Source organism: Pongo pygmaeus, chromosome 7 (assembly GCF_028885625.2).
Source record: "Pongo pygmaeus isolate AG05252 chromosome 7, NHGRI_mPonPyg2-v2.0_pri, whole genome shotgun sequence".
Taxonomy (NCBI): domain Eukaryota; kingdom Metazoa; phylum Chordata; class Mammalia; order Primates; family Hominidae; genus Pongo; species Pongo pygmaeus.
Window position 1 is genome coordinate 143,082,362 of NC_072380.2, and position 13,010 is coordinate 143,095,371.

General features: G+C 38.5%; 1 protein-coding gene across 14 annotated transcripts in view; it reads right to left on the reverse strand.

Annotated features, from left to right (window-relative positions):
• The window catches only part of ASAP1 (ArfGAP with SH3 domain, ankyrin repeat and PH domain 1), a 392,196-nt gene that overhangs the window by 180,673 nt on the left and 198,513 nt on the right, over nt 1–13,010 (reverse strand). For all 14 annotated transcript variants that reach the window (XM_054499217.2, XM_063669081.1, XM_063669076.1 and 11 more), the window contains one exon: nt 3,416–3,488. In XM_054499217.2, the coding sequence (XP_054355192.1) occupies nt 3,416–3,488 (73 nt within the window). The remainder of the gene's footprint in view (nt 1–3,415; nt 3,489–13,010) is intronic.

The window sequence follows — 13,010 nt, forward strand, 5'->3', positions numbered from 1 at the left end:
AATGAGAACAATGGTACTTACCTTATCGGCTTGTTTGGCTTAGCCTAGTACAGCATAAATACACAATGAATATCATTTCCTCCAAGTGGTACTCCCTTAGCACCTTCCTCACACTACCTCAGATCCTTCTTCCTATTTCACCCTTTGCACTTTGTAAGCTTTCTTTTATAGCGCTTCCTAGTTTCCAGTTATAAATACTTCCCAGTTTGACGATCTGATTAACACTTATCTCTCCCCTACTGGATTGTAAAATTCATGAAGGCAGAGACTTTGATGTGCCAAACACCTAACACCCAGAATAGGAGAATATAATAGGTGCTCAATAAATATCTTTTCAAACAAACTAATAAATTTCATTGACAAATGCATAAACTACAAAGACGAAAAACACAGTACTAGTCTTACCAAAAAACTCACAGACCAGTGCAACAGTTCTTAATTTTAGCTGCAGTTAGAATCAGCTGGGGAATAATATTTTTTTAATCTCAATAGCTAGGCTCTACTCTGGAACAATTCTAGGGTAAGGGTCTGAGAGATTCCTGTTTTTAAGAGTTCTTCAGGTGATCCTAATCAACAAAGGTAAGAATCATTATCTACTCCAAGAGAGATGGTTAGTAATTGCAATACAATGGGATACATGTTCTCCTACAGTATCAGTCTAACAGGACTTCCTGTGATGATGGAGAAGTTTCTATTTCTGCACTATCCAATATGGCACCCACTAGTCATATATGGCTGTTAAGTTCTTGAAATGTGGCTAAAACTGAGGAACTGAATTTTAAATTTTATTTTAATTCATTTAAAATTTAAAACCATATGTCACCAGAGGCTACTGTAATAGTACAAACCTAGGAGGAGGGCACACAGAACTCCTAATCCAGACTGGAGAGATTCAATGTTCAATAAGCTATGCCACCCCCATCCACAAAGAGGGTGCAGTCTACCGCAGGAGGCTGCACCCAAACTCTGCATACAGCCCTTGAACTCTCACCTCTTTACATCCATACAGGAACAATCTCTCCCTTCTGTCATACCCAGGGCAGCTGTGATCAAGGAAATAATTTAAAGAACAGGAAGAAGCATATCCCCCAGTAGAGGAGTCTTTGTATGAGCTGCTGAGTGATGTGGTCATTGTGGCCAAGGGATGAAATGCATCTTGAGCGAGAACATTTGGAAGAGTCACACGGAGGGAGCCCTCAGCACGGTAAATACAGCAGCACCTCATAGCTGTAAAGCAAGGGTCTCCCTTTTGCAGCTCACAAGCATAGAGCCTAAGGTACAAACCATCATCACATTACAGAGAACTGACTGACCGTTCTTCCTGAGACAAACAATGGTTCTCATTAAGCTCTTTATAAAACCAGGCTGGTCAAATGCTATACGTGGAATCACTGAATTAAAACAGAGAAGGCACTCAAGAATTCATCTAGCTGTCCTTTTCCCCCATCTATCATTTGTTAAGCACCTACTATGTGGCAGGCAGTGTATTAGGGGTCTTAGATGGTCTCTCCTTTTGTCCATACAATCCCCTGAACATTAGATAATATTTTTAAAATTTATGGTAAGGAAATGTAACACTCCTGGAAGTTAAATAATATACTTGACTTGAACAAGTATAACAAAGCTAGGATTCAAACTCAGACCTAGACTACTTGAGTTTCTCTCTTTTTCAAAGGGGTGTGTAGTGTTCTATTATATGTATACTATGGTTTATTTAATAAATTCCTTTTATTTTCTGCTCTTCCAAATCACAATCAAGGCTTCAGTGAACCTCCTTGTATATAATACTTTAAATGTATTTTTATTGGTATATAATACACATACCTACAGAAAAGTACATAAATCCTAAGTTCAGCATCTGATGAATTATCAAAAAGTGAACTTTACCATGTAACCACCACTAACATCAAGAAACAACAATATCAGCACCTTAGAAGCCCGCTTTGTGGCATCTCCTAGTTATTTATTTCACTCACCTCCCCAAAGAGCTAGTAACAAACATAAGGGCCTACCACAGTGTGGGAGTTCACTGAAATAAAAGCGAAAGGGCAGAAGTTATAAATTAGGTATATAACTTAGGCCAAGACCTAGAACAACATTTGGTCATAACTACATGACTACTAGTTATCTACCTTAATGAGAAGTTAGTGTTTTATTGGATATAAAGAAATTAGGGAGCAAAATGAAGGCACCAGGGTGCAAAATGTGTTAACAATTAATATTACAGAATGTCTCAAGGCCTAGGGGGGTTTAAAAAACAAGAGAATACTAGGTTTCCAGTTTCATTTGGCTAGTGATTCCCAGCTCTGATGAGACGGGAGGGCCATAAAGTACCTGAGGGTTTTGGCTTGTTCAAGTTCCATTCAGCTCAATAATTTCATGATGATAAAATTAAGAGGAACACACATTTACTGAACTCCCATAACCTGGCAGACCCTTTACAGATATGAGCTCATTAAATCCCTTCAACAACTTTTTTTAATACCACTATCGTCATGTTACAGAAGAAAAATGGAGGCTCAAGAAGGAGAAATAACCAGCTCAAGGTCACCTTGCTAATAAGAAGTAGATTAGCAAGGACGAAAGCCCACATCTGTCCAACTTCACGGCCTGCGCTCTTTCTATTATAGTCTGCTGCCTTCCCTTCCAGGTTTTCTGTTAAGTTACAGACCACTGATTTCTTAGAGAAGTAACCTATTGGTAGGTGAGCTGGTACTGCAATAGTAACAAAAGATGTGAGTGAGAAACTCTGAAATCCATTTTATGTTTCCAAGCTTCTCTTCTACAGTGCTGGAGCCTACCATTTTTTGTGGTTACTAATTTTTTTTTTTTTAATTTGGTTTGTTTCCTCTTATTCACTGATGACATACTTTTGCCTCCAAGGTGACAAAGTCACTAGACAGTTAAAACATTTAGTTACACAGGTTATCTGGCACACCTTCCAACAAAAGATGATAGTTCACAGGTCTGTTGAGGTCTGAATTTAACTTTGCCCCCTCCTCTCTTTTTCCACAACCATCGCCAATATTGATTTTCAAATGTGTACAGGTACACTGAAGAAGGGAAAAGATTCTGATGTGTTTAACTGAAGCCACTGAGTTACAGGTTGACCAAATTCACACAGAGATTTTATCTATCTCATGTTACTTGTGACAAATTTACTCATAACTCTATTAAGCACTTAAGTGTATAGTAAAATCCACTGTGACTAATGCTTTTCTTCTTTCTGTTTTGGAAACACTAATAGGTTTGGGCTGATAGTCGAGATAAGAGGAAAAAAAGAGAAATTTCTTTTACCTACTTACTTTTCCATTTGTGTCAAATTTCCTATAAACTTAACATCTTTTAAATAACTAAGAAAACTCTGTAGACATTATTTATAATTCATGTTACCTGATTTTTAGTAAGTGCTTACCTTGACCAGAATTATATATTGCTTTTACAGACTTCTTCACTTTCTGAAGGGCTGTTCTATCTTGGTCTAGAGCCTAAAAGAGAAAAAAGGGGGAAAAGATATTAAAAGATTTGGTAAATTAAAAAAAATAATAAGAAGAAAAATTCATTTGTAATTGCATTTGTTTTCCTGAGTACCAAAGCAACAGCAAACTGACATATTCATTAACAATGAATCATTTCAGACTGGAAGTCCCTGGGATCTGAGTAGTTATATTTTCAGGAGAAGTGCAGTCATTCCACAAAGCTCAGTGTGTGAAATGGATAGCATTTTAGTCAGTCAATTATCATCCTAAGCTATGCACAAGAAAGACAATACAAGACACTTAAGAAATCTTAAGGCTTGGATTCTTTCATGCATTTATAATCTGGTAAGGAGAAAAGGCAAGCATAGACATGAATGGCACAATACCCAGGCAACAGGACACATTTTATCACCTAAATGGCAATTTTAGCCAGAAAAACATTTCAAGGGGTATAATGAGTAGGAATGACCTGAAGAGCTTTTCACAGTGCTTTTAAGTTTTGCGATTTCTTTTAGTGTTAAAAAAAAAAAAATTAGTTATGACATATGGCAGTTGAATTTTGGCAATCTTTTAATTTAAAAAAACAGGTTGGAAAATGCCATCATGATGCTGGTAATGCTTTTAAATGATTTCTTGGATGATGAATCAACACATTAATCTACTTGTGGTATAAGCAGGGGGCTTCTAGGAGTCTATTGTTGTTGATTCTTAATCCAGGTACAGGATATACCATTGTGTTTAGTTTGTTAAAATTCAGCAAATTGTGCGTTTAGGATACGTACTCCTTTCTGTACGTGTATTACACTCCAAAAACAAGTTTAAAATGGGGCATAGTCAATATACTTGGCACACTGGACTAACTTGTTAAAACAATTTTAGGCCCCTTTCTGCTACTTCAAGGGTCTGTGGTCAGCCTGGGAACCCCTAGATGATATGTCAAGATTTGGAGGGCATGAGCAATAACAGTAATAAACTGCATAAATAAAAATTTAAAACATTAAATGTACACTCACATCCATTACATCATCTAAACCTCGGAACTTCAGACCAGAAAACTGAAGCCCACAGAGGCTAAGTACTTCCCTGAAGAAGCCAAAAGGGATAAATGCAATGGTAGCAGGCACCTACAATTCCCCTTATGGAAAATGGTCTTTCCTACCACTTTCCTTCACCTCTTGTTCTCTAGACCACAGTGTCTGGCCAGGTGAGCACCAGACTCATACTGGACTCAACGTCATTCCTAGGATTTCTGGGCTTGGAAACAAGGACCACAATGCTCAGTCGCTTTCTGGTCACATCAGCTTAAGACTGCCAGTGGTTCTGTATCTTGATGTGAGGAAAAATCTGGCCAGACAGAATGACATTAACAGAGACACAGTAACAGAGAAAAGAGGTAGAGACACTCCTCTGGCATCTGAGTTTTTGCTTCCAGCTGTTCCCAAGGCATATGTCACTGTTAACCTTCCTACAGTCTGAGTACACGAGACAACAAATTCCTTCTGTCCCAAGCCAGTTGAGCTTGGAATTCTGTCACTTGCAACCACAGGTCCTAAGAAACACTAGAACTAACATTTACTGAGCACTAACTAGACATCAGGTATAAAACTTATTATATTTATAAAACATATCAATTATATAAGATATATATGCTTTCAAATATTTTATCTCTTTGCATTGCATCTTTACAGAAACCCTGTTAAGGATCATCTTCATTTTTCATATAAGGAAATGTAGTAGACCTTCAATAAATATTTATAGAAAGGGAAGGTGAGAAAGTTTAAGTAACTTTCCCAAGGTCACAGAGCCAGAAAATGCTAATGTCACATTCTACACTTATATCTACCAAATCCCAAAGTGTATGCTTTCTTTACTGGGATGCTGAGACAAAAAACAGGGTTTCCGGACTGCAAGTCTAACACTATTTCCACCATACCCATCACCTACATTCTAACTCCATATCTTGTCACATCCACTGCCTACCTGTACTTCTGTTCAATATCTTCCTTTAAATACTCTTGTATCTTTTTTAAAAAATTTAAATAACTGTATTGTAAAGAGTTACAATAAATGAAAAACCAGGATCACTTACCATTGATAGAAGACACTTTGAAAATTACAATGTACCTCTACCTATACAAAATGCTCCTCCACTTAGGATCTCAAGTCATCTCACATACCTGTCATGCTGCATGTCATGCTTAAGGGAATGTTTTATGAGACATTTCAGGGAAGAGATAAATTTTGTATTACTGAGAAGATTTAAGATTTGCACTGTAGAGGAAAGAGGGAAGATAACTAGTATTTAACAAATACTTGGTATAAACCAGAAAGCATGCTAAGAGGTTTACAGAGATTATCTCACTTAATTCTCACAAAAGTCCTATAAAATAAATATTATTATTATTATATCCATTTTATGGATGAGGAAACAGAGGCTTGGCTTAGAAAGGTTAACTTGTCCAGGGTGGCTGAGCTGGAATTTGAACCCAGGTCTTTGACAACACAGAGCCTTATCTTCTAACCGCTACCTAATTCTGCATTCTAATGATATCTGCGACAGGCTGAAACTAAAAACAGTCTCATCATATGGGGGAGGTGACAACTATACACCAGTTTTGAGATAAACCTGAGTTTTAAAAATATATAAGACATTTAGATTGCTAAGAGCAGGAGGGAAAGAAAATGATGCAAATAAGCATTTACTTAAAAGACTGAATCCAATGAGTTTATTCTTAGATGAACTGTTTTTGTGATGTCATTGTTTTAAAATGCTAAAAACAGTCATTAATTTTTTTCTATACTTATGATTGCCCTTTTTCCCTGATGAAAAACCTTGGGCCTTAGAGAAATTAGTTAGCTTGCCAAGTGTCACATACTAAGTAAGAGAAGAGCCAGCCTATGCTTTTTTAACCATGCCATCTAATCTGTTGTGGAAGGCAAGTCCAAGTTTCCCCTGCATCTTAACATTTCTTAATTATTTTCAAGAAAGAAACAAAGATCTGCTTCTGGAGGAAAATAAGCTATCGGTTATCTTTGGGGGAATAATGACTAAAAAAGGATGGCTGTAGTCTAACAGAAATTACTAAGTGGACTTTACAGTTAACTCCAAATGAGCAAATGAATGTGAAAGATTTCAGCCGTAACATTTTTTGAGACCATCTACCTACTTCTTTTTGTTGGGGGGAGAGGGTACAGTTTCAGAATTTCTGTTCAATGTTTACCAACTTGCCTATGAACTGGTAGGGTGTAAAGTTCATCTACTCACTTTTAAAGTTTATTGAAAGCATCCTCATTTGACAGCTACAGTCAGTTAAGTCTAGGTGACACTTTTTTTTTAAGCTTGAGTGTTTGGCCACTGGCAAAAATAAGCTAAATAAAATGCACTTTTAAGAGCCTCATGTTTTAGAGAGCCAGGGGATACTGTCCTTCAATCAAACAAGGCTCCCTCTAGAAATAACACAAGTCTAAGTGTGCTACAAAGTTTTATTTCCATAAATGCCAAACAACAACTGCAGTGACATCCTCTGAAATGTCATATATGTAAAATTAAATAAGGGCTAAGAGAAAAATGGTAGATAATATAGGCTATAAGATTATCTTTCCCAAATCATTAGAAGTATGATAAAACGTGTGCGGGCATTTCTAAGTATATATCCGCAGTTGAACAACTCAAAAGAGTGGGGTGAGGGGGAAAGAATGAATTAACAAATAAATGAATACAGGAGAATGTAAAAGTTGTGCCATACGGCATTATTACATTCTCTTTAACATTACATAACTAAGGATCAGGGATGGTAGTCTAGGAGAGCACTTCCAACCTTGATACGAAGACTTTTTACTTTTATTTCACACATAGTCCTAACAAGTTTTGTCATTTGAATCTAGGCACAGAGAAGATGCAGGCTGCTGCAAATCAGAGAGAGGTTGCTAGGAAGCCATACTGATAGAGGCACTACATGAGAGCTGACAGCCAAAAGGATGTAGAAAAATTATACAAACCAGACCATAAGGATAGAAAAGTCCTTGAGACTTTGAGGACAAGGAGGGTAGCATAGCTCTCCAGGCCGAGTGGTATCCCTCAGTCACAGCAGAGTGTAAGAGCAGATGTTCTCTGAGACGTGTATGAATCTGACCATGCCTGCTCAGGGCATTTGAACTAGTTGATTGCTCTGCCTAGAACTCTTCCCCCAAGGTCTCTGGATGACTAGCTCTTTCTTCTTACACAAGCCTCGGATTAAAAGTCCTTTCCCCACAAAAGCCTTCTAAGGATACCCTACAGCAGTGTATACCCTCGATCCACCCAAGGGTTACTCTCAAATGCACGCCATGCCTGTTTTTCCACAGTGTTACCACATCCTGAAATGATCCTGTTCATGATTTGTTTGCTTTTATGGTATTTTTCTCTCTACTAGAAGAATGGAAGTTCTATGAAAGCAGGGGCTTGTATAACCTGTTCATGGCTGAGTTCCTATTCCCAGTGTCTAGCACACAGTAGATGCTCAAAAATGCTTATGAAATGAAGTGACAAATGACTGAATACATAAACTCATCAGTATAATCATCTCCACAAAACAGAAAAGTAGGCGACATAAGACTTGCTTTGAAAATGGTTGATAAAATAGTTCTAGATTCAGAAAACATGGTCCTCTGTAATTCTTCCCCTAATGGTTTTGAATAAAGTTTAAAGGTATACATATCTAATATGTATAGCCATATATGTAGAAGAGACATGACTATACAGTGATGAGAATAATGTCTTAACAGGACATTGCCTTCAAATAGTTATTCTGTGAACTTTCTTTAAAAATATTTTATTGAAATAGATTTATGTTAACTGAGCAATGGCAATACTGTTGCCACTATTCATTAAGATTTATTTTAGAATTACTTTCTAAATCTATGGCACTTTCCATATACTCAAGTGGGAAAATTGCTCTTATTTTGGGTAGATTAGATTTTAGATAATAACCACAACTCTTTGGAGCTAAATTTTATTAATATGTTTACAGAGGCAGGAAATAGTACATAACAATAAAATATTAGCATAGAATTTCCTAGAGATATGCCAAGGTAGCAGGGAATTATACCTACCATCTAGGAGTGCTCTGAGCATTCAATATGTTAATGTGCCTAGAAGTGGCTAGCACAAAGCCTTGAATGGAGCAGGTGCTCAAAAATGACTAGCTATCATTACTCTCACCTCAGAAGGCAGTTGCCAGTGAAACACTTGGAGCAGTGACAGCAAAACACCTCTGAAACAAATACTCCTATACCAAAGTGATTTCCTTAAAAAAAAAAAAAAAAAAAAATTTTTTTTTTTTTTTTTTACTCACTTGGAAAAAAAAGGGCTTCCATTGTATTGCTTTATAGTATATTCAGAGGGGTCATTTAAAAAATGCTTTTTAATGGATGCATTTGTCCCATAATCGCCACAAGGCAAATGTTCTTATATGTGTTATTCCTTTAATAGGGGAAGCAAGGGAATGCTACTTTGGCCTAATTTTGGTTTAGACTCTGATTACTTCAGCCTTGAGCTTGTTGGGCAATCATGCTACCTGGATGGGAGGAGTGAGGATTGCAGAGCAATGTGTTTAGGGATGCCTAATTAACACTTGCATAAGAGGATGAAAAAGTGACATAAGTTCTCATGCAGCCTCACAGCCAAATCAGTAAATTATTTACCCATTGTAAATCTCCATATGCTAGAACATATACGTGAATAATCATAATGTGAAGGCATAAGCTCTTTCTATGCATTCATTCACATTGTCCAATGTGATCATGAGTAGAGTTGTGGATAAAGGTGCCAGAAGAAAGAATGACAATGAAGAATTGTCACTATCTCCTCCTCAAAAAGGGGAGAGATATAGGCAAACCACGCAAATGTGTGCTGTTGACCTTTCATATCTGCGGGTTCCACAGGCCAACCGTGGGACTTGCATGTGCATAGATTTTGGTATCTGTGGGGGTCCTGGAACCAACTTCTCTGAGATTTTTTCTGATGATCAACAAACTTGGGTTTTTACATCATTTAGGCACTTCTTCATCTGCTCAGTGTGCTAGACGCTTCAACAGGCATCAGCCTAAGTGTGAAAACCAAATTGTGCATCTACCTCTCCTTAACCAGCTGCAGGCCTCCTCACTTCTTGCCACAGCAAAGCAGCAGCAGCAAAACCCTTTGCTAGAAGAAATGGGAAGCCTGGTAAGGCTTCTGATAAGATTGATAAAGTAAGTTGTTCATAAAACATTTATTATTGCTAACCTGGGGCTTGCTTTATCCATACTTCTCACATCATTCCACTCTACCTTATTTTTTAGGTGTTTAAGTACCTGTGTCTCTCCCTGTACTCCATCAACTAAAAACTCTGTAAGAATAATACCAGGCTAATATTCATGTTTATTTTTTCACAAAGAAGATGCTTTGTAAGGATTCACTGACATGAATGAAAGGAATGAACCCACACTCTCTCTCTCTCTCTCTTTGGAGGAAGAAAGGAAAGATGAAAGAATTCACTGTTCTTCCAATAAAACAAAGTCCTCGCTACTGCCTGCAAGGCCCTACGTGACCCAGCCTTCTGCCCTCTCCCCTCTGTTCCCACACCCTCCACTACTCATTATGTTCCAGCCACACCTACAGTCTTTCTAACCCCAATGCGCTAGTCCTGCCTTAAAGCTTTTAGAATTGCTGACCTCTCTCCTGAAATCTTTTTCTTAAAACTCTCTTCGCCTAAATCTAAACGGGCCTAGCTTGTACCTTCTCTCTTTTTTTCTGCCATTAAGGTCAAATGTCATCTCACAAGGACATTCTGATGGCCCAACTCCCAGTCACCATCCATTCATTACCCTCTCTTACTTCCTAGGAAGAACCAACACTCTCTGAAATGATCTTATTGTTATGCTCCTGCGTTTATGATCTGTCCCAACAGAATGTAATCTCTCAAAGAAGGTGGTACTATCCTGTTCATGGCAATGTCACCAGCACTGAAAACAATAGGAGATGTGCAGTAAATATCTATTAATTTTTTTACTTTCCCTTCTTTTCACAGGTGTTGATCTATTAAACTCATTTTAAAGACGTGTTAGTCACTGATCTGGCTGGAGGGCCGAATCAAGGGTGTATACATCACCCTGTTGTAATCTTCAGATCCAGACTAAAAGGCCCCAACAGGTAGCACGGTATCAGACCTATTAGAGCACTCAGTGGAAGCTGACTGAATGAACAAGCAAACAAATGGAAGGTGAAAGAATGAATGTCTCTCTTACGTCTGTGTCTGACATTTGAGGACCTGTTGGTGGTTTCAGTTAAACTGGCCTGAGTACTATGTGAATATGAACTCCTTGTTGCCTTGCTCTCTCCTATACTAGTGAACAGATGGTCCTAGAATCTCCTGACTACTTGAAATTAAAACAAGAATGCCCATTCCTGGATACTGTGCAAGAATCCAAAATGACCATGTGGGTGCAATAAACCCTGCCAAAGCAGCTCTATCTCCTCATCTGAAAGGGTAAGTGGAGTGGCCACAGATGAAATTAAAACCCAACTAGTCTGAAAATACGTCTCATCATTTCCCCTCACTAGAATTATCTTTCTATGCACTCATCCACCCAGCAAACATTTACTAAGCAATGGCTAGGGGTTAGGCTATAAAGATACAGAAGTGAGTGAAACATAGCCTGTCTGTATGGCACACCTTTGGAAGAGCAAAGTAAGTTTCATGGGGTTCCAGGGGTAACAAAAAGAAGGCTGGAAAGTAAGAAGAGAAGAAGGGAGCTAACTAAGAGTGTCCCCTGTGGGCCAGGTGCTGTCCTAGGTCATCTCCATCTTCAACCCCTGCAATCTTGGAGGAGAAGACGCCCATGGCATTCTATCTGACACTCCTCTTGGAACAAGCCAGGAAGGAACGGGAGTAAGGGTGCAGACAGGAAAGACAAGTTGAGGCAGACAGAAACAGAACAGAAACAGGAACTCCAATTACAGCAGTTTGAGGAGTTGAGGTGTGGAGTGCTAAGAATCATCCTGTGTAACAACACCCACAGTTAGTGGGGTTCAACCAGGAAGCGGCAGTGCAGAATACTTGCCAACAGAGGAACAGGGACCTGGCAGCAGCAGCTTATATGAAAGGAAGAGGTAAAGATGTTATCATGTTAGTTTCAAGATTAATATGAGTTGAATGAGCCTGCCATGAAGGGGAAATGACCAACCTAAAATAAAATTTGATTTGCATAACACAGCCCCAAAATTGAAAGTTGGTATGTTATCTGCAAATAAAGGTTTTAAGATGTTTATCTGTGCTGTTTTAGACTATAAAAAGTGTCCTTAAGATTCTCCTGTGTTTATAAAGATTTCTATCAGAAACATTTAACGTCCTCTACGGTGCCTACAGCTTAATGGTTGCATGGTTCTCAGCTGGAATTTGACCAAAGAACAGGAAAGATCTGTAAATCCTAAACTTTGAAAGGTTTGGGCCCCACTTGACAAATTACTTCACAGTTCACATCCTTGGCAAAAATTTAACATACCACCTTCGGCCAATATCTCCTAAACAATTCTAAGGATTTAGTCCATGCAAGAAAACACCACCAAGCTATCAACTTCCCAAGCCAAAGAAAAGGTACTGCATAAAACTAGTTTGCAAAAGTCTGCTCTCCTACGAAGGCATAAATTATCTGTTAGGTGTGTATACGTTTTGAGGGCAGGGCCTATGTTAGGCCCAGAGTAGGGCTCAATAAATATCTGTCAAATAAATCTGACTGTATATTAAAAGCATCAAGAATTAAAGCTGTACAGAAGAAAACTGGAACTCAATAATGCTGCTGTTTATTTCTCATGTACTATTTGTTTTAACGCCTTAGTGTTTATTCCAATCACTTAAAGGAAGCACCATCTTAACTAAGGTAAATATTGCAACACATATTTTTTGTTTGGGTAGCACACGTAAAAATATTCACTTTCTAATCGCCCCAGGACTCTTGGAGGTTACAGTGGTTCTCAAGCCTCATCTTACCTTTCAAAAGTCAGTCACATCACGTATCAATGATGAAATCATTTTATAATCATTTATGAGGGCTTAGGACCTGCATGAAGCACTCTTCTCAATTAATCACTGCGAGTTGTAAAGGAAGTCTTACAAAGTCCTACATGTAACATGGGCAAAAGGAAGCCATTTGCGGTGAAGGGCCTGCCTACCTCCCTCCCCCTCGCCCCCCCATGGGAAAAGCAGACTCCGAGAGAGACTAGATGAGTGAAGGGAAAGTTATGGGCCTCCTATCATATCAACAACCTTTTCATTAAACCACTCTGCCTTTTGTACCAATGGCAGAATCCAACAATGTGTACAGAGAAAGGAAAACAGATCCCCTTCAAAACCCTATTGATATGGTTTGGCTCTGTGTCCCCACTCAAATCTCACGTCGAACTGTAATCCCCACATGTCAGGGAAGGGGCCTGGTGGGAGGTGACTGGATCATGGGGGTGGTTTCCCCCATTCTGTTATCATAATAGTGAGTGAGTTCTCACAAGATCTGATGGTT